At 48.2% G+C, this 27,933-nt stretch overlaps 1 protein-coding gene across 1 annotated transcript; it reads left to right on the plus strand.

Annotated features, from left to right (window-relative positions):
• On the plus strand, positions 1 to 27,911 carry DHRS11 (dehydrogenase/reductase 11). The gene is made up of 7 exons (XM_066636336.1): positions 1 to 132; positions 17,688 to 17,897; positions 20,423 to 20,517; positions 22,386 to 22,515; positions 23,175 to 23,267; positions 25,189 to 25,254; positions 27,612 to 27,911. The coding sequence occupies exons 1-7, from the start codon at positions 1 to 3 to the stop codon at positions 27,651 to 27,653; spliced, it is 768 nt and encodes a 255-aa protein (XP_066492433.1). The 3' UTR covers positions 27,654 to 27,911.
• Positions 27,912 to 27,933: the final 22 nt, after the last annotated feature.

The raw sequence follows: 27,933 nt of genomic DNA on the forward strand, positions 1-27,933 counted from the left end.
ATGGAGCGCTGGAAGGACCGCGTGGCGTTGGTGACGGGCGCTTCGGTGGGCATCGGTGCGGCTGTGGCCCGGGCGCTGGTCCAGCAGGGCATGAAGGTGGTGGGCTGTGCCCGGAGCGTGGACAAGATCGAGGTGGGGGAGAGGAAGAGGAGGAGGACAAAAAATGGGGAGGGGGAAAGAAAGGGTGGAATGAATGAGTGTTGGAGGGGGAGGAATGAATGGGGAAGTTGGGGGGAGGAAGGCATGGGGATCGGGGAGAAAAGCCTGGAAAAATGGGGAGGGGGAGACAAGGGAGAGGTGGGGGCATCATTGTAAAAGATGCTTAATGAGAGATGCTTAGCACAGAGTTGATCATAGACTATGGAGGGAGGGAGGAAGTGGAGTTAAAGGGACAGTTTAAATAGGGGGGGGGTCTCCTTTTTCCTGCCCCTAGAAGGAGAAGACGCTCCCACGCCTGGAAGGGGAGAGAGACCTCTTCCTGACCCCTCCCCAGCCACAGCTTCCTTCCCCCGGTCTCTCGATTTTCTGCAGACAATGCTTAGAAGAACACGTGGTGGTGGTGGTGGTGGGGAGAGCAGCTCAAGAAGCTGCCTGGAGGCATCTGGCTCTGGGGTGTGTGCGAGTCTTGGGCAGGGGTGAGCACGTGCCATTGAGGAGAATGAGATGGGGAGAGAAGCACTTGTTTAGGGAGCCAAGCAAATGGGTGTCTCCCCCCCCCCTTGCAAGAGGATTGCTTAGAAGTGATGCCCCCCACCCTGCTCTTTGTTTGAGAGAAAGGAGAGTGGCTGCAAAAAAAAATCCCCTTTCATGAATCTTTATGAAATGGGGATCTGTAAAAGGGAAAGTGGATACTGTCCACAATTCCTTTAAAACAAAGAATAAACCCCAGTATTTGTGTGACTCTGTGCATGGGCACCACTGTTCATACCCTGCCCCGCCTCCATGGTGAGTCTTCATTGTACTGTCAGATTTTTTTTTAAAGCCACATTATTCTGGCAGGTGTTTTCTAGAGACCGCTGCAATCCTGCCATTCCTGAAGTCTTTTTGCAAATCAAATCCTATACCTATTTCCCTTTGCCTCCCCACACCCCTGAAAGTGCGGAAGTGGCCCCATCTTAAAGAGGTAACTCCTTTAAAGTGTTTTGGTCTGGGCTGTTCAATCATCACTTGCTTTAATTTTCAGCCTTTAGATCATGGGTTGTTGGGTTTGGGCTTTTAGATGATGGATCATTGGTTATATCGCTCTTAAATCCAGAATAGCTGCACAGGAAGTTAAAAAACAAGCTGTGCTTTTTGGGCAAAGAGTATAATAGAGTTGGGGGCCCACCTAGGCAGAGAGTTTTCGAGATGGGTATCCACCTGATCTAGCTGCCACCTACCTTTCTGTGCCTTTTTGCCTCATTCAGACCATAGCTTCCTTACAGCCTGATCCTGTGCATGTCTAAGAAGTAAGTCCCATTAGAATTAATGGGACTTACTCCTAGGAAAGTGTGGATAGGATTGGGCTGTCCACTCCCAATCCTGTGAAAGGGCCAAAATATTAATGGGGCGCTTCCTAGGACTTTAGGCTGGTCACAAACTGAGTGCTACCATACATGGGGTAGGTAGTGCCAGGTAGAGTACCACAGAGTTGGTTGGGCAGAGTAGCTTCCCTATCTGGTCTCTACCCACATCATGTTCCTGTGTCACAAATGGTGGCATTTTAATTGAGTAGTTGGTGTTGAGATTGTGTCTGTTGAATTTATTCTTGGCTCTGTGGTTCTTTCTTTTGTCTCTCTTTTTGGCTTATTCTATTTTGGTCATTCCTGGCTCTAGTTAGCAGTCTTCCCTCTTGGTTTGTCACTAACGCCTTGGTGATCTCAGCTGTCATTGGTATGGATGGCCACCTGGCAATAGGTTTCTCATTCAATTGGCAAAGGCATCTGCTGAGAGCAGTAGAACTTATGGGTGCCCCTTAAGTAAGTAAAATAAAAGCATGTGATTGAGTCTCTCCCATAGCTGGTCCTTAAGACCTTTGAATTGTGGTGATGTCCACTAGCTTAGACGGTTACCTGTGCGAGCAAAATGGAACCTCCATATTCAGAAGCAGTGTAACGGAATACCAGAGGTATTCCCAGAGAAGCTGGGAACAAGCAACAGGGGAGGGCTCTTCCTTTCAAGCTCTCCCAGAAACATCTGGCTAGATGTCATTGAAAACGGAATATTCAGCTCGATAGCTCCTTGGTCTGATACAGCAAAGGAGCTATTTTCCAGGGTATTTGGAAGTGAATCCTCCATGTTTGGAGTCAAGGAATGTGAGGAAGGACTCAAAGAGATTAGCATGTTTAGCCTGGAGAAGAGAAGACAAGGGGAGAGATGATTTGTCTTCATGTGTCTGCAGGGCTGATTTGCAGAAGAGGGGGAGGACTGACTTTCAGTGGGTCTTGGGGACAGGGTCCAAACCAGTGGGTTGAAGCTACAGGGAAGTAGATGTAGGCTCGACATAAAGAAGAATTTCCTAGCTGCAAAAGCTGTCTGGCAATGGAACCGTGCAGCTGTGGGCTGTCTTGGATTGAAGGTTGTCAAGCAGAGGCTGAACAGCCATCTAGGGAGGATGTTATAGTTGCCTGCACTGAGGAGGGAGTTGGTCTAGATGACCTTCAAAGCCCTTCCAGCTCAAATACAATTCTACCACTAAAAACCAGGTGCTAGGGACAAACCAAGAGGGATACTGTTTCCTTCATGACTGGCTTGTAAGCTTCCCAGAAACATTGGGACAACCTCACTGGAGATCTTCAAGCAAAGGGGTCGACAGGCACCTGCTAGAGATGCTATAAGTCTAGGAGGATTTCCTGCTACAGGTAGGGGGTGGATTAGATGTCCTTTTGTGTCCCTTCCAACTCTATGATTCTGTGATCTGGCCAACAGTTGGAAAAAGAGTGCTGGACTGGATCAATTTATTTAGATGATGCCCCTCCTTTTATATTGTGTATTACAAAGAATGAGAGGACAGCTCCCTGCTGTGAGGGGCTTGTATCAATAGCTAGACTGTCAGAATGTAAGAGAAGCCCTTTGAGTCAGTGTCCAAGGGTCCACTAGTCCAGCATCCTGTTTCCACAGTGGTCCACTAGCTGTCTCTGGGAAGCCCGTGAGCAGGAGAGAAAGGCATAATCCTCTCCCACCATTGCTCCTCTGCAGCTGGTATTTGGAGGTAGACTGCCGCTGAATTTGGAGGTAGTGCGTAGCCATTGGGACAGATAGACCTACATAAGAACAGCCCCGCTGGATCAGGCCATAGGCCCATCTAGTCCAGCTTCCTGTATCTCACAGTGGCCCACAAAGGAGACCTGTCCTCCTTGAATGTGTCCAATCCCTTTTGAAGCCATCCAAGCTAATGACCATCATCACCACATCTGGTAGCAATGAATTCCACAAACTGGTGCTGTCAGCTGGGCCTTTGCGCCATCCAGTTGGCTATTGTCTGGGCTGCCTGGGGATGGCTCTTTAGGGTCTTAGACAGGAGTCTTTCCCAGACTTACCTGCCAAGTAGGTGGTCTGCTACTGAGCTATAAATGCTCCTGATCAGAAACAGGTGAGTCTAATAATATGTGAAGTCAACCTAGTCTAGCCTAGTTCTATTTGGTCCAGTGTAATGGGCAGCATCTGTCAATTTTTTTTTCCTAGCCCTACAGCCAGATAGGCTGTAGGGCTGGATCTGGGACCCTCCACAGGCCAAACATTACCCTCTCTCTAAGCCAGGGGTGTCAAACATAAGGCCCACTCCCTGGAAGTGGCACATGGAATCTCTTTATCCAGTCCGTGTGATAGTTGGGCTCTACCACCACCACCACACCAGCTGCGCTCAGCTGCAGAGTTGTGCTGAATCTGTGATCACTGCTTCAAGGGTGGTCACTGCTTCAAGAATGGCCTGCGTGATAATTGGGCTCTCCCATATCTTGAAAATATGATCAAGATTTGCATATGGGGCCCCACGTATCCGTGGATCCTGTATCTGTAGTTTCACTTCTCCTTGCTTCCATGGATGGGGGGGGGGAGCCCTGACCACCCTCTGAACCCTGCAGAGGACGTGCATATCCGCCTGCAGCCATTGTGGGGCTAAGAGTGAGGGCTTCTCCAGCCCTCATAATGCCTTTTTAAAAGCATTAAACTGTCATGTCCGGTTTTGCAAAAAACCAGAAGTTGCTTCTTTCTCTTCTAACAGTCATTCTGAGCTGCGCAGAGGCCACGAGTGGGCATACATGGTCTCTGTGGGGCTTGGAAGAACCTTCTGGAGGGTCCAGGGCATGGGTGGAGGGTGTCCCATGTATCTGCTGTTTCTGGACCCCCCCCCCCCCAGGATAGCAGGGCACGCCTGTATTTTGGCTCTTCTGTCATATGCAGCTAATGAGTTCCTAACCAAGAAAAAAGTGCTTATCTCTGAACATGACCTGCTTAATAATGATGTCACTTCCAGCTTAATGACATCACTTCTGGGCCTCAGCAGGTGTCATGGATGCTGTTCTGCCCGCTGCATGAAGACAGTTTGACACCCTTGCTCTAAGCCACGAACCTGCACTTAACTGAATGGGAACTGCACGGTTAACCTTTGCAACCAGCATCAGTGGTCTTGTAGGGAACGTTTAACTTGGTGCAGTAACCCTGGAGGTGGAGGCTGTGTAATCTCTTGGAAAAATCAGATGGGACCTTGAAGGCAAAGTTTGCAGAGGTATAAAAAGTTTGCGCACTGCGGGCCTCTGACATTTGCACTCTTTCTTTGCGTTTGAGGCCTTACCAAGGGAATGTGGGCTCATTGTGTGCGAGGTAATTATTGGGATTTCCATAGTGTGTGCATGTGTTTAAGCCTTAGAATGGAGACTTAAAAATGGAAACAATTTTTTTTTTCCAGCCAGCATGTGATCAAGAATGCGGTTCACCCACATGTTTAAAACTATAAGAAATATTTGACTCTGGCCTTCCTTGGGTGGGGGCAGCTAGTCTTGGTGCCAGAAAATAATGCTGGTGGAATGCCAACAGAGAAGGGGCAAAGTGCTTTGCTGCTGGTGGTGGTGGGGATGAGCTTTGTCCTATCTGTTACTTTTTTTTCCTTCAGAAATCTAACAATGTATTTCACATTAATGATCCCATTCTAAATATTGAATGGAGGTGTTGTCCTTGGGGCTGCCTGATGCCATCTCTGGCTGCCTGATGCCATCTCTGGTCCGCCACCTCTGCACAACAAAACAAATAAACCCCAAACCCTTACCCATTCTCCTTGTGCACAGCTGTGAAACCTGGAAGAGCAGGACTTTCAGTTTCATTTACTGGGATGGGCTAAGACTTTGAGGACTCAGGTCACAAAAATGCACGTTTTTTGTGACTCATACGGACTGGAGTCATGCATGCCAAAAACTTGGGCACTGACTCGGGACTTGAGAGTTATACCCTAAAAATGAAAAGAATAGACTCGAGTCAAGTCTCATTTTTGTGTGTGCTTAAGACTGTTTTGTGCTTAAGACTCTTGCTTTTTTTTGCTACTTCCAGGGCTTGACTCACATACAAAAAGATGTGGACTCAAGTCCAAATGACTCAAAAAATGGCTTTGGATGAGTTGTGCAGCCACCTTTATGACTTGTGGTCCACTCGAGTCAAGGAGGTAGAGACACAGGACTCAACTCGAGTCTTGGCACTGTGGCTCCGGCACATCCCTCTTCATTTACCGGGGCAGCACAATGGAAACTAAAAGCCCCTCACTTTCAGGTTTCACAGCATTGCACAAGGCGCATAGGGAAGGAGGGAAATGGTCTGCTTCCTACTCAAACGAGTAGGAAGCAGATCGCTGGCAGCAGGTTGGAGGGGAAGGTAGCAGAGATGGGGTGAAAGGACCCCAAATCTGTGACCCCCCTCAGATCCTTCACAATCTGCCTTAGATGCAGCGCACATTTGCCTGGCCTCATTTTTGGGCTGGCACTATCCCATGGGGTATGAAAACGCAGCTGGAGCTATTTCCTGGGCTTCTCACCAGGTCGTGGTCATGGCTGACAGTGAAGTGTGAAAAGGGTAATATTTGTGTTTAATTTAACCAGGCCCTTTTAACTTAGAAACTGTCAGCAATTGAGTCATTTATTAATAACCTAACTTGGTGGGGGGCAGGACTGTATCGAACAGGAGAAGCATGCCAAAGAATGTCCGGGCCATTGTTCCTTTTCTGCTTCCCATGTCCTGAGGAGGACAAAGGTTTGTTGTTCATGTAGCCCAGTGTTCTGTCTCTGGCAGTGGCAGCTAGATGTGCCTAGGAGCCTAGAAGCAGGGAGTGAGGTCCAGGGCCTCTAAGAAGAATTTTATCAGGGGGTACAAAGTTTCTTTTGGATCCCTTTCAAAGGGGGAGGGGTGAAACAGAGCAGGGGAGGGTGGTGATGGGTGAGCAGAATAGGGGCAGGGAGGAGCGAAGCAGGATGAGGGGAGGGTAGAGACAACTGGAAAAGTCTTTGGAGCCCAGGTCTACCCACCCATGTGGCATCAGTAGTGTCCCCAGCATCCCCAGTCATGGTAGTGTCCCCAGCATCCCGTATGGGCACCAAGTCTGAGGAAAATGTCAGATCCCAAGAAATTTCTGGGCAGGGCCTGTGAGAGGAATTTTATCAGGGGGCACAATGTTTCTTTTGGGCCCCTTCCCAAATAGGAAGGAGGTGAAACAGAGGGAGTGGGCAAAAGGGGGGCAAAACAGGCCGGGGGGAAGTGGCAGTAGCCAGAATAATCTTTGGGGCCCAGGTCTACCAGTCTTCCTAACGCAGAGCTCAGGTCTACCTGCCTGCCTTTATACAGTAATATGGAAAACCAAACACACTCCTAAGTCTCTCTAAAGTCTTTCAAATATAGAGAGCCATTGCAGAAGATTAGTCTCATTGTATTTAGGCTCCCAGTAGAATGGAAAGTGTCCTGTGTACACTAAAACTGAATTCTGCGGCAGCTGCGGTCCCACAGCTGTGTCGCTGAGCTTCTCTACACTCTTTCATGGCAAGCAGATCCACAAGCCAAAAGAGCTACTGTACAGGTCAGTTTCCTCCCAGATGTGACAGTGTTAAGGAATGTGTGCATTGCTGGACCTGGTGTGTATGGTTTTTGCCCATGGTACTGCCCCCAGCATCCTGTATGGACAGTGAGCCTGGGGGAGATTGGGAAATGTGAGATTGCAGCAAATTTCTGGGCCCCCTTCTTTAGCTCCTGGGCTCCCTTTCTGACCCTGGGCCCGGGTACAAATTACCCCCTTTACCCCCCTCTCCTAAGCCCTGGTGAGGGCTATTGCTTTCGCTTGGGGGTGGGGGCCTTGCCCATCACCTGGTGTTCAAAGGCGGTGCGCCTTCGAATATGGACATTCCATTCAATGACTGGGATTAATGGCCATTCGTGGAACCTGCTCGCTTCCAGGAATGTGACTCATCTGTTTTTATCGCTGTCTAAACTAATGACTGTGGCTGCACCTTGTGGCAAGGAGTTCCCTACATAGAATGTGTGTGAAGCAGTGCCTCCTTTTGCCTGTCCTGAACCTGCTGCCAAATTGGTTTCATTGGGTAACCCCAAATTTTAGTTTCGTGAAGCCTCAGTTTAACAGGTTAGTTGGGGGGGGGGGGAGTGTTGAAAGTCGATGAATACTCTCTCTCCTGTACTAGCCCATGAAATCCCTACCTTGGTTGGCAACCTTCAGTCTCGAAAGACTATGGTATAAGCCTATAGCCCCTGCTATTCCCAGGCAGTCTCCCATCCAAGTACTAACCAGGCCTGACCCTGCTTAGCTTCCGAGATCTTAGAAAGCTTCCTTGGCGATGCCACTCTGCTCCCTACCAGGGCTCTCTAAAAATGGAGAAACATCTTGATTCCTAGAGTGCCCTGGAGAAGAGAGGAGCAGCAGCACCAATGTGATGGTTGGGAGGGAGCTGGGGGGCAGCTTTCATACCTTTCCAGGGCTGGTGCTGGAGCTGCGCCACTCCATCATGCCCTCAAGCACGGTGCTCCAGGAATGCCCATCCCAAGCCTCTTCTCAACCATTACCTACCTTACAGAGCACATTTGGCTGAAAATGTGAATCCAGTCGTGCTCAAGCAAGGCTCATCCTATCCCCCTGCCTCCATAGGATCTTACCTGTACCACTTAGGAACACAGCAGTTGCCTTGCTGAGTCTATCTAGCCCTGTATCCCGTTTCCAACAGTGGCCAGCTAGATGTTTAGGTAAATTTGACATGGACAGCATGGCCATTTTGTGTTCCTGTCCTCCCCAGAATGCGATTTGATTGTGGATTGTAGGGCATAGGCTTGTGTACTCCAGGAAATTGTTTAACTTGGAAAGCGGGAGACAAAAATACGCCTCTGTCTAATGATTGATTTATACAGCACCAGCAGTGCTGATGTCCTTCTTTCCAAAGTGCCAGACTCCCTGCCCCAAGGCGCTTGCATCAGAACAAGGGAGATAGTAGAGAGGGGGGGATGGTGGCTACTTTTGTGCTCAGTTCGAGGGATTACCCTCGACTGTGTCCTCCAAATGAGTTGGAAGGCTGTCAGTGAGCTTCGTGGCCGAACGCCTTTGTGATTGTTCCGTGTGCCCTCTCTCCATCCTGTGCGCTCTTCTTTGATGTACTAGTTCAAAAATGAAATGGTCTCTGTGTTAAAGGGTACAGGAGTGATAAATTCCTATGATCAGCAACAGATCAAAGGTGATGTTTATGACTGAGGACAGTATTGCCAGGACTGGAGCTTGGCTTCTAAGAAGACTGAGATAGTCTGACTCTTTGTTGGCATTGCACATCTTGGCAGTTGAGTGGCGTGGGGGTGGATGTGCCAGAAAGGTGCCAGGAGGAATGATGCGCAAAAGCCAAGCATTGAACCACTTCTTTGTAAGCACTTGTAAACTATACCTGTCTCTCCCGTGGCAATGCTGCCACTTTCCCCTGGTCAGGGAAGAGACGGAGCGGTGGTAGCGCACATGCTTGGCACACAGAAGGTTCCAGGTTCAACCTCCAGTTAAAAATGGAGGTGTTTTTGATCGCAGGGTTGGGGAAGATCTTTGGACAGGGCTAGCCTCATAGGAAGGTAAGCTGAGGACATTGCCTCAGGTGCCAGATTATCATGGGTTGGAGAGGTGACAGCCACTCTTGCCCCTCGCCACTATCATTGCTGCCTCTGCCCACGGCCGCCTCCTCAACTGCCTGTGGCTCCCCAGCATAGCCAAGAGCTTCTCCTTGGTTTTGGAGGAGGGGGAAGGAGGAGAGCCAAGATGGTGTAGTGGTTTGGGACTTAGACCTGGAACAGCTCATACACTATTGGGAGACTTGAACAGCAGCTGCCCACCTGCTCTGGTCTCCCACTGGTGACCAAATGTCCACTCGGACAGCAGCCCTGAGCTGCTTTTTTCTACCTTTTTGTAGCCCGCCGCATGGCTTTTGGAAGCGGGCCCTTTCCTACTTCCTGTTTCTCCTCTCTCTCTTTTCCCATAGAGGGGGCCAAGGCTTTAGTGATGCCCACAAGAACGTCCATGGGAGGGAGTAGGCAGGCTTCTTCCCTAATGCACCACCCTGGATCAGTGTAGCACTGGGCCAAACGATAGGGCTACCTCTGTCACTTGGCACACCACCTCAGGCACCCAAAGGTCTTGGGCTGCCCTGACCCTGGAAAGATGCTACCAGGTAAAGCAGAATGGACGGACCACGGTCTGATTCAGTACAAGGCAGTTTCTAATATTTGTTCTCATAGAAAGGCTATAACTCAAAATGCTCTGGGTCTGCAGAATGTCCCAGGTTAGTGGGCATATTCTCCCACTACTTTGTGTGGTGTGGGATTGGTCTACCTGATCACTCCAGATACAGAGCCACGCCAGTCTCAGGGGAGGCTGCCTGTCGCTTCTCTGCATGCTGCTGCACGGAGTGTGTTGCCTTCTGGAGTAGGTGTCTGCCCAGATCAGTGACTTCTACAATAACACAAGGTGTGGGCTTCTCTGAAAGGAGAACTTTGACTCCTGTATGCGCTGAAGGCCAAGTAATCCCTTTTGAGTGCAAGGATAAAAGATGTGCCTCCGCTATTGGGACCTTTGCACTAGGCTGTTTACCATGGAAGGATAAAATATCACCAGAGTAGCATTGGGAGCTCCTATCTTGCGTTTCCGTGTCTGATCTATATTTAGTCCTCGGTGCTCACGCCCAAGCAGCCGTAGGAGTTAACAGCCGGTGCTGTAATCCTGTCTCTCAAGGTAACTGCCCTTGGGCTGGGCCAGGCTTTGGGGATAAGGTATCTTCAAGGCCAGGAAGTCCAAGAGATCAGTGCTGGTGACTCAGGAAAAAGTGGGGGTATCTGGACTCTTGAAAGCACTTTGAGAACCTTTGTAAATGTTTGTGGAGTGTTGTTGAGGAAGAGCTGGCCCGAGGGCTGTTGACTGCAGCAGCCAAGAATGGAACCTCCACGTTCAGAGACCGTTTACCTTAGAGGTGCTGGATGTTGGGGATAGAGGCTCGCATATTTGAACTATTTTTTCCCCTCCCTCAATCAATGAAATCAATTAGCAGGAGAATCAGGCCAACTACAAGAAAGTACTTCTTCATGCAGCGTACAATTGATTTATGGAAGGGGTTTTATTTCCCCAGAGATGTCTGGCAATTGCATTTTTCTTTGACCAGCACGCAGTATTTGGCCGCCTCCTGCTAGGCACAGATTTGCACTAAATTACAACAGAGTCCCACATCTCGCTTTGCTTTCTCTTGCCTCTCTCCCTGTATATACTGGCTGCTTTAAATTAAAGCGGCTCGAAGATCTAGCAATAGAAAACCCTTTCTGCGATTGGTACATGTGGTGGAAAGAATCACAGGAGCCAGGAAGGATGTCCAGGGAAAGGTGAGTGGAGCATGGTAGTGTCAAATGGGCCAGCCCACTCGTCTCTCTGTGAGCGTGTTTCAGTTTGCTAGTGATGTTGTGAGTCGTGCTACAAAGTGGAGAGATGGTCGCGGATGTGGGACAAGATGCCCAAGGGGACTGTTAGGCCTCTGTCTTTTGAAAGCCACCTTGGAACGTATCATGATGGGTTGCATCTGCACAGAGGTTGGGAGTGGAGCCAGAGAACGAATGGGTTGCCCAGTCCTGACAAAGGAGGGACCAATAGAAAGTGTCTGGCTTTGCCTTGGGATCTTGAAAGAGTGGGACTATCACTGCCTGCCGGCTTCAATACCTCTGCAGACCTGCCCAACGTGTGCTTTCATATATCCGGTGCTTTGTCCTCTCCTAGAAAAAAGGAAGGTGTCTTTACAGGGTCGGTCCACCAATCCATCTTATAGCCCAATCCTAACTAAATCCCCCCACGACGATGCAGTGGTGCTGGCGCGGCTTCAGCTGCATCCTGCGGGGGAATATCAGCTTCTGGAGGTCTCCTAAGGGTATGGGGGCCTTTATCCCCTTACCCCTGGGAATGCCACAATGGGTCAACTCGAACCTGCACCAGGGCACAAGTCTACGTTGAACCGTGTTGCAGATCACGCCCACAAAGGGCGATAAGATAAGGTGTGCCACCGATCCTACCCACTGCTGGGCCCAGTCTGCCCTCCCTCGCCCTTCCCCTGCCCCAAGGCCAGTCTTACCAGCTCCAGCAGTTATTGCTCTGTTGCAAAGCACTGTAAAGCATGCCTCTTGAATAGGATTGGGGGCCTTAGTAGCAACTCTCCACCATTTCAGACAGGAATCTTTTTAGGTGTATCTGGGGAAGCTGCCAGGGTTTTAACCTGAGCCCTACTGTAAGCAAAGCCAGGACCCAGCCCCCAAACTCCCCCCCCCATCTCCAAGGCTTGTTGAATGCCTAATTTCATGGGGAAGAAGGAACATGAAAGTTGGGGGGGGGGTCAGTCAGGAGCACCCAAACTAATTAGCCAAGCATCCTTCAGGGCATACTGTCCAGATGTTTACTGACCCTACATTAGCTGTATATTTAGTGCTGATGGTAGCAACCAAGCTACCCTTGGACCCAGGAGTACTCCCCCCTTCTCCCTTCACTGTTCCTGACATCGGAGAGCCAATTCTCTTCATTTCACTGCTTCCCAATAGACGGTTGATACAAGTTTTAATCTTCGGCACCCATCTGTGCAGTCCTGTGTGGGGAGAGAGGTATGAATGCTTGAGCCATCAAGACACTGTCAAGAAGAGCCAGAGACTGTCTTGATTCAGACCTTGTCCCTGCCATGAACTCTCTAAGAGGCCTCGGGCAACCCTCTTCCTCTCAGCCCCAGCTGCATGTTGGGGAGGCGAAGGCTTGATTTACCTTAAGGGTGGTTGCAAGGAGTAAACCAAGATGATTCATACATGTGAAGTTCTTTGTGCAGACCTAAAAAACCTATGCAAATGTGAAGTATTGGATTTCGTCTTGCTTACCTTTATGATCTCATCTGCATTTATAGGGTTTTAAGCTACTTTATTAATAGTTTGCATTTGTTTTCTGGTTTTTTTATAGGCTGCTTTGAGAAATCTTGGCTTTAGAAGTCGGCTAGATAATAAAAATCAGCATTGTGCAGGTACACTGCACTTGGCTAGAGCTGCTCAATTTCATTGTTGCAAACCGGGGCATCCCAGGGTCATCAAGGGTGTTGGAGTCTACATGGCACAAAAAGCACGCAACCCCCTGAGAATTGTGGTGCTGTACACTTTCCATGCTCTGGTTACATGCTAGTGTGCCAAACAGTGGCATTGTTAGGGTTTGCGCACCTGGTGCGGGAAGCTAGTGTGTCAACCCCATGATATACCTCCTTCCAAGCAGTGGGTGGGGCAGCGCCCCAGGAATTTGGCATAGTGATCTACCATTGCCCCACTTGTTTTTTTGGCTATAACTTTTGAGAGAATGGAGATATTCCAACATGGTTTATTTTATTGCATTCTGCATGAAATTACGCATCTATATAGCATTATAGTATTTTTTCAAAAATACCAAGATTTAAAAATTTTTGGCCTGTAGTGGTGTCACCCCCCCCTGTGCATGTCACCCGGTGTGGCACACACCCCCCAGCGATGCCTAAGGTGCCAAACCAAGACCATGCAAAGCTTTGGTGCAAGAATGCCCTTGGCGAGTTCTGGTAGGCTGAAGCTTAGAAACCCTTTGGGAATCTCTCTCCTTTTCAAGGCATTGATTGTGTGTAGAGTTATTTGGAGCATTTGGGTTCTATCCCCCCCCTCCCGCCCAATCTGGTTGTGATGAGGAATGACTGGCAGCAAAGGAATGGAAAAGTTTAGCTTCTCTTTTGGGAATGTTGCAAATCAGCCTGTCTCGGGGCATAAGACAATTGGCTGTGCTGTTTTAGTGCACGAGGAGTAGCTCATTCTCTTGGGAAGTCATCCTGGCACGTGGGGTTGTTGTGGAAAAAAACTGTGCGCTTGAGAACATTAAGTGCTGACTGTCAGAGAAGTGGGTATCAACGGGGATGGGCTGTGGCTCGCTGGTATAGCCGCCTGTTCTGCAGACCGAATGACCCAGGTGAATTCTAGCAGCGTCTCCAGATAAGGCTGGAAAAGGCCCCGGATTGCTTCTGCCGTTCTGTGCAGGCAATAACTGAGTTAGAAGATCCAGGTTCAAATCCCCACTCAGCCATGAAGCTTCCTGGGTGAGTTTAGGCCAGTCAGTACCCCTCAGCCTTGCCTACCTCACAGGGATGTTGTGATGGCAAAAGGAGGGGACACCACCTTGAGCTCGTTGGAGGAAGGGCAGTATAAAAATGTGAATAAATACATGTAGTTTCACATGTTATAGATGGACAGTATCAGATTTAATATTCTGGCTTTGTCTTGATCTTCTCTTCAGTCCATCTGTTTTGATTGTGCCTCCACTGAGATGCCTTTGAGAGAGTCAGATCTTCTTAGCATGTACATTGGCCCTGTGATCCATTCACCATCCTGGGTATAGGATGGGATATAAACCATTAAAAAAAAATGTAGATGCTCTTTGTCCTGGTCCTGTCCAAAGCCTCCCAATTAAGCCCAGAAGTGCTTGACCCCCATCAAAGGCACCACCGGTTGCCTAGGTTGCCTGCACCTCTCCTGGAGGCGGTGGAATCCAGACATCATGTGATGCTGCTTCTCATTCGGGAGGCTTGTCGCCGTCTCCGAGGCGGATGTGTGGGAGATGGGGTGCTCGTTCTCGTTAGCGTCAAAACCCTGTGGGAGAGGGGAAGGAGAGCGCCCTCGGGGTGGGGGGGCGCTCAAGGGTGTGCAGGGTTGAACTGCAGTCTGCGACTGAATGACCCACACTCGCAGCCTACGTGGGGTGTGTGCCCGCACCATTGTTTTCCGAGCTGAGCATTGCATCCTTCTGCTGTTGAGCGCAATGACTTCTTTGGGGACGGCCACGCGGTCCTTGAAATAGAAGAATAGCGGATAAAAATGATTTTCACAGTTGTTAAATGTTTCGTCGGAAGGGCTAATGGAGGGGAGCGTGACAGGTTTAAAGAATCTTAGATGGAGAGGCAGCCTTGCTTTGTCATCTGTTGGCGCACTAAGAATAATGGAATGGATCAGAGCAGACACTTGTTTCTTGTCCAAAATGATGGGGGAGGCCCCCTTCAATCCCCCAACCTCTGATAATCTCTAACGGTCCCATATTCAGATGGATTTTATAGGCAAAATTCCAATATAGTATTATTTTATATTTAGAGCCCATCCTTCCTCCAGAGAGCTCAGGATGGCATATCTGGCTGAGTCCCCCCCCCCCCCCATCTTTACAACAACGCTGTGAGGTGGGTTTGACTGGGAAAAAAGTGAAGCAAAGCAAAGAAATGACCTGGTCTTTGCTTCCCAAGCAAGTGCCTGAACCCGGGTCTTCCCAATCCTGTGTTCGGTGGTCCGATAGCAACACTACAGGAGCTTTCAGCTTATTTATAGTCTTATCAGGTGTGGATTACATCACTGCCACACACAAATCCAGTAACCGGATTTGGCTTTAAGCCACAGTACTCAGAGGTCCAAGTTAACATGTTTGATTTGGCCCTTGTGTGGTTGGCCTTTTTCTGAAGTAGCCAGGGATAGGTGGCTTTGGGTTTGGCTCAGAGGTAGAGAGGATTTAACTCTCTGCCCCACCACGGCTTCTGACCTGGCTGTTTGCCCCAGGAGGGAAGTAGCCATTGGTGCCAGTGGTAGCTCTTTTGTTTATTCTGAATCTCCTGCCTGCAGTGGTGTCACTAGGGATTGCTTCACCCCGTATGGGAGGCCACCCCGTATGGACCTCCTCTCATGCAGTGAGAGGGGCAATGCCCTAAGTGATGGGTGTGGTCATGCACCATTGCCTTTGCCCCTGCTGGTTTTCTGGCTATACCTTTTGATCGAACAGAGGTATTTTGATGTGGTTTGTTTCATTGCATTCTGCAAGAAATTGCACATTGAGTGGTATATAACAGGGGTGTCAAACTCGTTTCATATTGAGGGCCGAATAGCACTCATGATGCCTGCTGAGGGCCGGAAGCGATGTCATTAGGCAGGAAACGATGTCATTAAACAGGTCCTAACAAAAAATAAGCACTTTTTCTCACTTAGGAAACTCATTAGCTACAAATGACAGAAGAGAAAATAAGCAAATCTTGATCATATTTCAAGAAATGGGAGAGCCCAATTTTCATGTGGATTGCCTTTTCAGAAGTAACACCTCAGCATTGCTCGGCAGATGAGAGCCTGAGGGCCAGATAAAAAGCTTCCGCGGGCCGCATCCGGCCCCCGGGCCTTATGTTTGACACCCCTGATATATAACGTAATGGCATTATTCGGAAATACCAAGATTTTTAAAAAATTTGGCCAATTGTGTTATCACCGTGCATGTCACCTGGTGTGGCCTGCACCCCCTCCCCCTGTACCACCTAGTGACTCCACTGCCTGCCTGTCCATTTTGTTGGGTGATCCTGAGGCCTAAAATTATGAAAGTGGGAGAAAAAGGTGTTTTTTTGTTTTGTTTTGTTTTTATCCACTCTGTCTACAACTTGCACAAGGCCAGGGCAGCATGATGTGGAGCTTGATCTGCCTTGGATCCACTGCCTGTATGTTACAAAAACATCCCACCCAAACCCTTGCTATGCTCCCTTCTTGCTGCTGTGAAACCTAGAAGCGCAGGACTTCTGGTTTCGTATAGGGATGGCGTGAATGAAACCGGAAGTCCCAAACTTTGGAGTTTCGCCGCAGCTCACGAGGACCATGGTAAGGAAGGGAATGATTTGGTTGAACATTTGGGAAGCAGGTCAATTGTGGCTTGGACTGGTGGTGGGTTGGAGGGAGGCAGTGGCAAACCAAGGTGAAGAATGCAGTAACACGGCTGTCCATCTGTGAGGCTAACAAAAGCAGTTGCCAGACTTTGGAGCTTTCCACTGTCCTCCGCACTTCCTCTTCCTCTATGGCCTTGCCTGCTTTTTTGGAATCCAGAGAGTGGGAAGAGTAGGGGGAGCTGTAGAGTAAATGGGAAAAGGGAGGCAGAATTTGGCAGGCAACAGGCTTTCTGAAGCCTTGGGCCAGCTCCAACTAAATTTTAATGGAACTCTCATCATCTCTCCCTCTTTGTCACTGTTTCCCCCCTCCCCCCCCAACTAAGATGCCCTAAATATGTTGGCCTTTTCTTGTAGGGAAGGTGAGCAACTCCCTGATTATTTTAGACGGGAGATGAATGGACTGTGAACATGGAAGACCAATCCTTGAACATTTGTCCCCCTCTACATTTCTGTCACTCCAGTGGGGGGCGGGGTCTCAAATCTTCATTTGCTGCTCTGCTCTGGAGTGCTTTGCTGACTCTGTGCCAGATCACTTAGCATCCTTTAAGTATTGGATTAAACATCCCTGGGGGAGTATACCGCATGCCATTCCCTATACAAGGCAGTGCCACTTATTGGTTCTTGCGGCCGGTCTGGTGGTATGATTGCTCTGGAACTGTTTCTCTCTAGCCAGTTGCTGTCGCTGTCTGAATTTTTTTCAATTATTAAAGCAGGCTTTTAAGATCCAGTTGTCAAAGTGGGCAGGAGGAGAGATCTGTAGTTAAAAGAATCCCTGAAGGGAGACTTGGATTGGCACAAGGCAGGTCAACCCATCCCCTGCTCTTCCTAAATCCCACCTCTCACTGTGGGTGTCGTCTCTTCTTTCCTTCTGTGACTAACAGTGCGTGAACAGGGCCGGCCCATCTATGAGGCCAACTGAACCGGTTGCCTCAGGGAGCAGATTAGTGGGGACGCTCTTCTCTCTGTGCCTACTTGTCCCTCCTCCTTCTCTTTCTTCAATTGGAAAAGGAAGAAGGGAACAGGGAGGAAAGGTGTGGATGGGGATCGTGCTGAGTTAGAACATTGGAAAGTGGGAGGCGCATCACTGGGGAAGAGGGAAGCATTTGTCATGTGCCTCGAGCATTGGGAGGTCTTGGGCTGACCCTGTGTATGGAGCTGCCTCCTATGGAGCCCCGATCTTATTCTTTCAATCTAGCTTGATGTTGTCAGTGGAACCAAATAGGTGTTAATGTAATAAGTGTGTAGTTTCTCCCTGAAACTGTTGTGATTGAGTAGCATCTGTAAAAATATCTAACTGGGTCTCTGCTTACAGGTCTTTCCATACATCTGTCCTTTTGCAGTGTTTGCCAGGTCTTGCAATATACCCCAAATGTGATTGAACCCCCCCCGCCAATGAAATGAGAGGCTCTGATCTTTCTTCCCTCTCCCCCCATTCCCCTTGCCTGTGTTTTGTTCTAGAAATTGGCAGCAGAGTGCCAGAGTGCGGGCTACCCTGGCACCCTCCTTCCATACAAGTGCGACCTGTCTGTAGAAGAGGAGATTCTTTCTATGTTCTCGGCTATCAAGACCCTTCACCAGGGGGTCGACGTCTGCATAAACAATGCTGGCTTGGCAATGCCGGAGCCCCTGCTATCCGGCAAGACCGAAGGCTGGAGGACAATGATAGACGTGAGTAGGAGAGAAAACCAGTTTTCCAGTGAACTGAGTCGGAGCCAGGCTGGAGCTGGGTGGGACCGGTTGTGGGGCTGGCAGAGGAAGTTCAGAGTGCCAAATCAGAAGCAAGATGCAACTCAACCCCAGCCCAACCCCAATTATGCAAGTGAGACCAGTTTGAGTTTGGAATAATAGTACCATCAAGTTGACATTCCTCAGGCTGTGGAACTCAGTGAGGAGTGACTGTTATGGGGCAAACTAGGTTCCTTTTTGGCTCCTCCTGTCAGTTGGCTTGAAAAGCTGCAATACCGGTTTCAGCCATTGTATGGGTGGCGCTGCAGAGCAGTAGAGATCAGGCTGGTCTTCTGCCTTGGGTGCTGTAGTGAGGCCTTCTGTCAGTCTCTAGTTTGAGACCCCTGGCACCTTATAAGGCCAAAGCAAACTGGCAGTAGATGAGATCTACATGGTGAACATGTGCCTGGACCTCAACACTACCAGCTATTGGGATTTATTATGGTGGAACCCCATATGATTCATATTTTTTCTATTTTAAAAAAGATAAAATGAATCCTCACACTTGGAAGACTACTACGCAAAAAGCCACTGTCATGCTAGTTCAATGTTTGTTTAAACATTAAACGTCTTAATGTTGCAGGACCTTCATCCTTTGCTCAGTTCAAATATGGTCTCTATGACAAATCTGGGTTGAACAGGGCTGGATTGCTCTGTCATCAACTCAACAGTGCGAATGCTCCTCGTCTCCAGTTTGTTTACAGTATTGTGAGTCAAATGGTTCCGGGGCAAAGTCTCTTTGGTCTTCCATGCGCTGACCAGAAAATCCTGTCTCATGTGTCAGGGTTGCTTATGTACACTTACCCTTTGAACCAATTCCTTGCCTTCTTAATCTACTGACTTTGTGCTGGCAACAGTTCAAGCAGCGAGCTTAGTTGGTGGGTTCTCTCCCCTTCCTCCAGGATGGTGAGAAACTGCCTTTTTTTTGGGGGGGGGCAGCATTCCCCAGATGAAACTGCATGGTAGGAGCAGAATCTGGAGCCTGAGATCCATAACACTTTGAGCTTGCCCTAATTGGGGGTGCAAAAATCTAATCTCTGGAGGTTAAAAATATATTGTAGTCAGACCAAAGGATCCATCTCTTGCAGGTTGCTGCTTCCCAAAATGGCCAACCAGTTTCTCTGGGAACGTTCATAAGCAGGTCATGAAGATAACAGCCCACACTTGCTGTTGCCCCACCAGTAACTGGCATTCCAAGAGAGACTGCCTCTGAACATGGAGGTTCTATCTAACTATCATGACATTTAGTCAAGGTTTGCTGAAGGCTGTAGGTAGATGATTTCTCCTCCTGTTCTGTGCACTGCTGTGCATGAAATCTTGCTGCTACCATCTTTTGTTGTCGCTTGGAGCTTCTGTAGCTTGGAGGAAGTGCTTCCAAGTCAAAGACTAGGATTTTCCAGCTGAAGCTAAAACCCAGCACTTCTTGGTTTTGTACTTCCTCTGTGTTGGGCAGGTGGGTGGGAATAGACCAGAACAAGGGGTGCGCAGTCCCACCTGCCTTCCAGTAGAACTTGGAGAATTTCTAATTTGGAACTGGTTCATGTACTAGTTTCTTTCAGCCTGCACCTTTTCCCCCTGCTAACAGATTACTGATGCACATGAACACATGTGCAAATAGAGTACAACTCTGTGCAAAAGATTTTTTTTGAGCTATGATTGAATTGGTGTGCAGAAGTGGGCTTTGATTAAATTGCAGCTTGAAAAGGAATCTTCATGAGACGTGATCTTGCATCAATGTCTGTTTTGGCATGGTGTTGAAATGTACACAGTGTGGCCCTGTGAGGGCAAAAAGATGTGCATGGTAAATGAATGTGCATGCATACACTGGATCTGGAAATCATAGGGAATATTTTTTATGGGTGCCATCAGTGTGAGAAGACCGGCCCCTGCCCCAAGGGGCTTGCACTTTACAATCTACCAAGAGACAAAAGGAAGAGATGGATTTTGGGTAGCTGTCCAGGTGAAATAAGGGAGGTGGTATCATACACGTTGTGGGAGCTGGTTCCAGCTTTTAGGGGCAGCAAGAGAGAGAGTGCAGAAACATTGGAGGGAGAACCCCCCTAGCAGCTAAGAGTGATAGATGTGGATGGGAAAGGACACAAGAGAGGTGGATGGGTTTTGCAACAGGGTGAGGGAATGAAGACAAGACGGTGGGGGTGGAGATGGGGGTAGAGAATGTTACAGTAGTTGAGGTGAGAGATGACCAAAGTAGCACCCGAGTTTTCTGGTGGGAGTCTGTTTGTTGCTAGAGGTTTGTTTTTAACTGATGTTGCAGCAAGAATCTTATCATGATTAAAAAATGTAAATAATGAGCACTCTTAAAATCATAGAATGGAAAATATCCTGTAAAAGATCAGTCCCAGAGAATGGTGTGTGTGCTTCTCTGGCCAGGGAAGGCTTGTCCAAAACACAGCTGTCTTGCATGACCTTTGGGATGTGTCGATTCCCCTCTCTGGTTGCTTTTCCAGGTCAACGTGATGGCTGTGAGCATCTGCACCCGTGAAGCATATCAGTCCATGAAAGAGCGGAACATTGACGATGGCCATATCATTAACATTAACAGGTGGGGGAGATGGGGGCGGGTAAAAAGAAATTCCTCCATGTGGTCCTGGTTGGCATTCCTTTTTCGTAAGGGTTGCACTTTGGATTGAATTGGAGGGCCGATAAAATATGGCTCTGTCTGCTGAATCAGTCCTGGGTAAGATGGCCTTTGGGCAAAGGGCTCTTTGAGCCTCTCTTCCCCAGAATGAGCAGCAATAGGGGCTTGGGCAGAGTCCTCCCCACCAGTGGATGCACACCCCTGTACCAGCGTCTTGGCCCATGTGTGAGAGTCAGTAACTGAAGTACGTAAAAAGAGAACCTGATTGCGGTTTGCTCTTGGGAGGGAGGAGTAGGGATCTCTGTCATGCGCTCTGCAGATCACATGAGGGAGGAAGGGGTAAAAGAGCCCTTGGCCTGAGTCTTGGAATGGTTGTGTATCTTATGCATGTTGCTTACAAGTAAGTCGCCTTACTCCCTAGTAAGTGGATTTAGGATTGTAGTCTGAGTCTTGGAGGGAGCTGTGCCAAAGATGACTTATCACATGGTGGAGGTGGTTTGTATGCGCAGGAGAAAGCAATAGAGGTACATAGTGGCAGGGGTCTATGTTGGGGGGCCAGATGGATCCCCTGTTGTTCTTATCTCTAGATAAGAGATACTTATCTCTCTCTAGAATATGGGAACCGGCTGCTGTGGAAAGCGAGCAGACCCACAAGAGCAGATTACTGGAATGGGATCTGCCGCCTTTCCAACCTTTGCAAGTGGTCATTTAGGCCTGTTTGATACAGGCTGCAGGCCACAGGACCTGCGCATGCTTTCCATGCACACTTGGTCACACATTTAAATATATGTGTATGCACATGAGCTGGCTCTTGAGGATATTACAGGGTTCAACAAATCCCAGGCACTAGGTGGCCAAGGTGCCTCATATTTCAGATATTCACTTCTTTTTTGAAGTTAGTAAACAGTGAATAGCCGCAATTGGGTCATTCAGCTGCTCATCTCTGGCAGTGAATCAGAGTACCAAAACAACGTTTGTGATCATGTGTAATAAGGCGCATGTTTGCTGCACGTTTCATTTGCACATGGAGCACAGTGATTGGCTTATACGCTGATTTGAAAATCCACATAAAAGTGTTGCTGGACCAGGAATGACTGATGCTTTACAGTCTGTGTGTTGAGGTATCAGTTAATAGCAAAATCTAAAAATGTGTAGCAACAGCTGGAGGGCAAGAAAATTCAATGTAATTAGGAAGTATTTAGCACAATTGTCACTTTGTTGTTTTGTAGGACATGAAGCAATGTCCTTGAAATTCTTGTTTATGCTTGTGTAGATGTAGAATCTAATATATACCATTCACTGGTGGTGCATGTGTGTATGGGGGGGGGGGCCATCATTAAAACTAGAACTCTGGGAGCTGAGAAATTGTTCAGCTTCTACATTTTGGGCCTGGTTCCTAGATCCAAAGCTAATTTATTGAGCCCCGGCGTCATTAACCTTGGTGGCTGCCAACCCGACTTGGTGTGCTGCTGGTGTTCTAATGTTACACATGCACATGGACAAGTATGCACATGAGAAGAGCATGCAAGAGTGACTGGTAACTAGCGGAAAGCTCCCCTGAGCTGCATGGCCTGTGTCTGTACTGACCAGACTTTGCAATCCATGCTCAAATTGTAGACAAAATAAGTAGATGGGTTATTAATGAAATCAGCAGGGATTTCACCACAAGGTAGCCACCTCATAGCCTTCCAAAACTAGTAGCTGGAACAAAGGTAAAGTAAGTCACCTGTAACTTGAGCACTGCTTTAACAGTGATTGAGTTTCTATGGCGTTAGACATGGGCTATTCTTCTGGATCTGTAATTTACCTCTTTTTGGGGGGCTTCTTCCCAGCATGAATGGTCACAGTGTGGTCCCACAATCTGTGGTGCATTTCTACAGTGCCACAAAATATGCTGTCACAGCACTGACCGAAGGGCTGCGGCAAGAACTCCGAGAAGCCAAGACCCACATACGGGCCACGGTGAGTTCAGTCTATCCTGACAGATTCAAGAGAAAATGTGAGGAGAAAACAGGGCTGTAGCCTAGTGGGTAGAGCACTTGCTTTGCATGCCAGAGGTCTTGGGTTCGAGCCCAGGCAGCATCTCCAGGCTAGGCAAATCCTTGGAGAGCGTCTTGCAGCCAGTGTCGAGAATACAGATCAAGATGGACCAACAGCCTCAATCAGTGCACAGATGCCCTCAGAGGGGCAATCATGTGTCTTTTAGACTGTGCGGAAGTGAGAGGTGATGAATGCATTGACATGCAGTGGGGCAGAGTTGAATCCTTACCTGACACCCCCTGGGCTTGGGGACCCATTACAGACAAGCGAGTCCCAACATCTGGTTTGTGTTACTCATCAGTCCAGTCTACATAACAGTCATTTTCTCATCCAGTCTACTGTTCTCTTCCTTTGGAGAGTTTATGGGTAGGTCTTTCCATTAGACATCTCCATGGTAATATCCTAGAGTGATCATTAAGGTTCCATCTACTCTGAGGGTTTGTTGGGATTCTTAGAGATTTTATTTTCCTTCTCTGTTCTCCTGCACAGCTAAAAATTGCTTGCTTGATTGTTTCTGTAATGGGGAGAATTACAAATCCTGTTAGGCTGTTTTTTTCCCCCCTGTTCTCTCTCTTCTTTAGTGTATATCTCCAGGACTGGTAGAAACTGGATTTGCTTTTAAACTCCACGATAATGATCCGGAGAGAGCGGCGGCGACGTATGAGAGCATTAGGGTAAGCAACTGGAAAAAAAAAACAAATGTAGCAGCAGGGAAATGAGACCAATTACATATGGAGTCCTCTTGGCTGAGATGAAGATCACATGCTCGCCTGAATGGAAACAGTGTGCCCCTACCCCGTTCCAGACTGGAATCCGTAGCTGTGTACTTGCCAAGGGTGGCAAGACTGTGCTGCAAGCGGTCAGAAGGGGCAGACAGCTCACCCCAAGGCTGATTTTGTGATCATTATAGCAGCAAGGCACCAGGAGCCTGGCACGTGGCTCCAGCAGTAGTCTGGAGCCAATTGAGAGATGTAGGTGTAGCCCTGCAATAAGGTGGATGTTGCAAGCACTACTGCTCAAAGGGAAGCTTCTTGGGCTTATATGGGCTGTGCCCCAGTTCACAGGTGCAGGCTTTAGCAGGGCTGGGGAGCCTAGGGGAAGAGTCTTTCCATGCAGAGGGTTCCAGGCAGTAGTGTAGCCAGGAGGGTTACAGTAAGTGCTGCAGGCGACGCAATGTGCCACGTAAGCACCCTTTCCCACTCACCGTTGGAGCCGTTCCAGGCAGTGACAGCAACATGCAGGAGATGCTGTTTGGTTTGGCGAGCTCCTGCATGTTGCCATTGCTACCCATGTCTCTGATGGCGAGTGGGGGGGGCTGCTTACATGGTGCTTTATGGCGCCTGCAGTACTTACCACACTACCACTCCCCACTGGCTGCGCTGCTGGTTCCAGGGAGGAATTTTCTTGAGTTGCGTGGAGGCAGGGTGACTTCCTCAGGCAGAGGTTATGGAGGTTTTGTTGGAGCTTTGACTCTTGGGGCAACCTCAGAGGTTCTCTTCTGGGGTAGTTCCTGAACCCTGTCTTCCCCATGTACCATGTCATTGGACCCGTGACAGCAAATGATCTGAGTTGGCAGCCATAATGATGATGATGGGGGGAGGAGACAGCTTTTAGAACTTTGCGTTAGTGAATTAATCCATGAAATTTGCTAAATTTGCTAAATGAAATGACTACATCAGTGGTTCTCACACATTTAGCACCGGGACCCGCTTTTTAGAATGAGAATCTGTTAGGACCCACCGGAAGTGATGTCATGTCTGAAAGTGACATCATGAAGCAGGAAAATTTTTTAACAATCTTAGGATGCAGTCCTACCCACACTTACCCAGGAGTAAGTCCCATTGACTGTCATTGTTAAAAGCATATACAGAGTAGCTGTTAAAAGTACAGGTCAGTAACATTTCCCCAAATGCAGTCACATACCATGGTAGCATCATGTCTAATAAATAATGTCTAAAAATAAAATATTGAAATGAATGGGGACTCACCTGAAATTGGCTCTTGACACACCTAGTGGGTCCCAAAACACTGGACTAAAACAATAGTTTTGAAGAAAAAGCACATGTTTTCTAGATGGTGCATGTCTGTGTCATAGCAGGAGCTGTCTTAGAAAAGGCATTCCCGTGTGTGTGTGTGTGTGTGTGTGTGTGTAATGGGGGAGAATGCTTGTGTTGATGGTGTCTCCAGCTGCGGTTTTAGTAAGAACTTAAAAAGTTAATTTTTTAAAAAATTATCAATATTTGTAAAAACTGCTGGTGTCCGAGTCTGCCTTAGAAGAGGCACTCCCTTCTCAGTGAGAGTGCACTGGGAATGCCTCTTCTAAAATACTTCCTTTAGTTTTTAGAATGACATTTTTCGTTAGCAAAACAAGTGTTTTTTGTTTGTTGGTGTCTAGATAACCAAGGATGGCTCTGACCTCAGTGTATGAGGTGTTTAGTCAATTAACAGATTTGCAAATCAAAATTTGCAGCCCTCAAAAGGATGTAATGAGAGTGGCAGTGCCTGGGCTGGTTTTTCTATTGGTTTTACATTCAGGTATCTGTTTAATGACACCCAGACTAATTCCTTGTACTTTGTATTTGCTTTTGTTTCCAGTGTCTAAAAGCTGAAGACATGGCCAATGCTGTTATATATGTCCTCAGTGCTCCTCCTCATGTACAGGTAGGTAAAAAAAAAACAACAAAAATGCCTCTTTATTAAGTAAGTTTCCTTCTGTAGTTCAAGGAAGAAAGGAGAACGTTCATTCTTCCACCACTAGGTCTCCCATCTGCTCATGGGTGCCTCTAAACCTCTGTATCAACTATGCACTCAAAAAGAGTGAGGCCAGATGGATGTTTTGTTTTTCACTTCGGTTGACATGCTCCTCTGATCCATAACAAATGTCCCTGGTTTTCTAAAGGTGGTGCAGAAGATAAAAAGAGAAATTGCCCTTGGCTGGATTCTGCCTATGGGCAGTGGCATAGCTCAGCGGGGTGCAAAGCACTAAGTTTTGCAGGGAGTCTCACTGCAGCATGCAAGGGGTCCCTCTCCTTTGAAGCCATTTCAGGCAGTGGGAGCAAAACGGAGGTGTACCCTACCGTCTTTGCCCAAACTATGCCTTCTGCTGGCAAAGGGGGGATTGTTCCTTGGACTATCGTTAGGTCCCAAAGCCTATATGCAAGAAGAGAGCTCCCAGTGCAAAGGAATTGCAGTTTGCCACAGCTTCAAGATCTTTAGTCTCTAGGGAAACTCTCTAGGGGACCGTCTTCTGCTTCTCCACACTCCTGTTCTACTCCTCTCTGCTCTTCCTTTTAAAATGCAAGAAGTAAGGGCAGGAAGGATGTGGCAGCAGTGCCACTAATTAAGGGGTGGTGGTACTTCTCACCCTGCCTCAGTTGTCAACAGATTTTGGGTCGGTCCTGTTCCAGATAGATGTGCCAGTAGAGACAACCATAATTCCTCGTTCTCCTAACCCAGTGGTTCCCAAATTTCCTGTGGTCTGGGTGCCCTTCATTTATAGCGGGCTCTTCTTCCTGGCTCTCCCAGACACAGCCATCTTGGATTCTGCAAGGTCTTGCATGTTCCTAGATGACGGCGCCTGGGAGAGTTGGAATGAAGAGGCCAACGGGGACATCCTGCGGTGCCTCTGTGAGTTCACTGTGGTACCTTAAGGCACTAGGGTTCACATCACCCGATGCAGGATGCCAGCGCATCACCCTCATGCAGTGGGCGGGGCAACACCCCAGGTGGTGGGCGTGGTGATGTACCATCACTCCGCCCCCACTGTTTTTTTGGCTGTACCTTTTGATAGAACAAAGGTAGAACACATTCTGCATGAAATAGCACATTGATTGATATAACATGAAGGTCTTATTCTTCCAAATTATGATTTTAGTGATTTTGGTCACTAGCGGTGCCACACATCCCCCAGGTGTCAACTTACTAACACCTTATTGCAGCAGTTCTCAAACTTTTAGCACTGGGACCCACTTTTTAGAATGACAATCTGTCCAAGACCCACCAGAAGGGATGTCATGGTGGAAGTGACAGCATCAGGCAAATTAAAATAAATCAGTATAAATAATTAAAGTAAAACAAATAATTAAATAAGCAGAAGCCAGCCCTGGTCCACCAAGTGAATTTCCTCTGTGGCCTGCCTGCAATAACACCCCCCCCCATCAGTAAGGTTTTCAGCCCTACCCAGTGCCCAGTTCAATTTAAGAACTTCTGTTTAAAACAGATCACTGTCATCTCAAAAAAGTTCACCTTATCTGCTGAAGCCTGTTTTGATCCTTTTTAATGGGGGGGGGGGGACTGCCTTCTGGACACTTGTTTAGCTCCAGGTGCATAGGATCAGGACCATTCTGGTAGCCTTGAACTCTCCTTCACCTGATCTTCCCCACCAGCCAAGGCACGTTTGCTTACTCGTGAGTAAACGCAACCGTGAGGCTTAGTTTCGCTTTCCATAGGGCTCAATACAGTCATCTGCTTGGAGGGAGGGACTTCCTTCTCAGGTATTTTTGGATATTTTTGGATTTTCCTTCTCAGGTATTTTGATCAGGACCATTGTGGTGGTGTTGGATTCCTCTCAGCCTGCCCTTTCCGATGGACTAAGGCACGTTTGCCTACTCATGAGTCAACGCGCGATACGGCTCACTTTCACTTTCCATAGGGATCCATGCATTTTTTGTTCTCCGGTTTTTTGGCCATAACTTTTGATAAAAAGGAGATATTGCACTCTGGTTTTTTGCATTGCATTCTGCTTGAATTTCCACATCCAATGGTATATAATATGATGGAGTTACTCCTAACCACTGCGATTTTAGCATGTCACCCCCAGTGCGTGTCACCCCCCCAGTGCGCGTCAGCCGGTGCGGCCTGCACCCCTCTAGCAATGCTACTGCCCTAAGGTGCTGCGGCGCATGGTTTTGGCACCACTGTCATAATCCATTCCATCATATGTTGGCTGAAATGTCAACACTCTCTCTCTCTCTCTCTCTCTCTCTCTCTCTCTCTCTCTCTCTCTCTCTCTCTTCTAGATTGCTGACATTCAGATGAGGCCTACGGAGCAGGTATCATAGCGAACAAAGTGAACTTGCTCTCTGCACTCCACAACAGGAGGAGATGTTTATCCACCCAGGGTTTTCTTCTGTAGACTGGTGACATTTTAAGGCTACATCTGAGGAATGACTCTCCCTTTTCCCAGTTTTCTCTCTCTTGAGCCAACTTTGGCTTGGTGGGGACTAAAACAGAGAGACACTGTTGACCGTGGATCCCCACTCTCTATGAGGCTTTGCTCCTTACAGTGCCTAAAGTTATCCTGGAAACTGCTAAAGCATCAGCCCCTGGGATATGGCATGT

Source organism: Tiliqua scincoides, chromosome 8 (genome assembly GCF_035046505.1).
Source record: "Tiliqua scincoides isolate rTilSci1 chromosome 8, rTilSci1.hap2, whole genome shotgun sequence".
Taxonomy (NCBI): Eukaryota; Metazoa; Chordata; class Lepidosauria; order Squamata; family Scincidae; genus Tiliqua; species Tiliqua scincoides.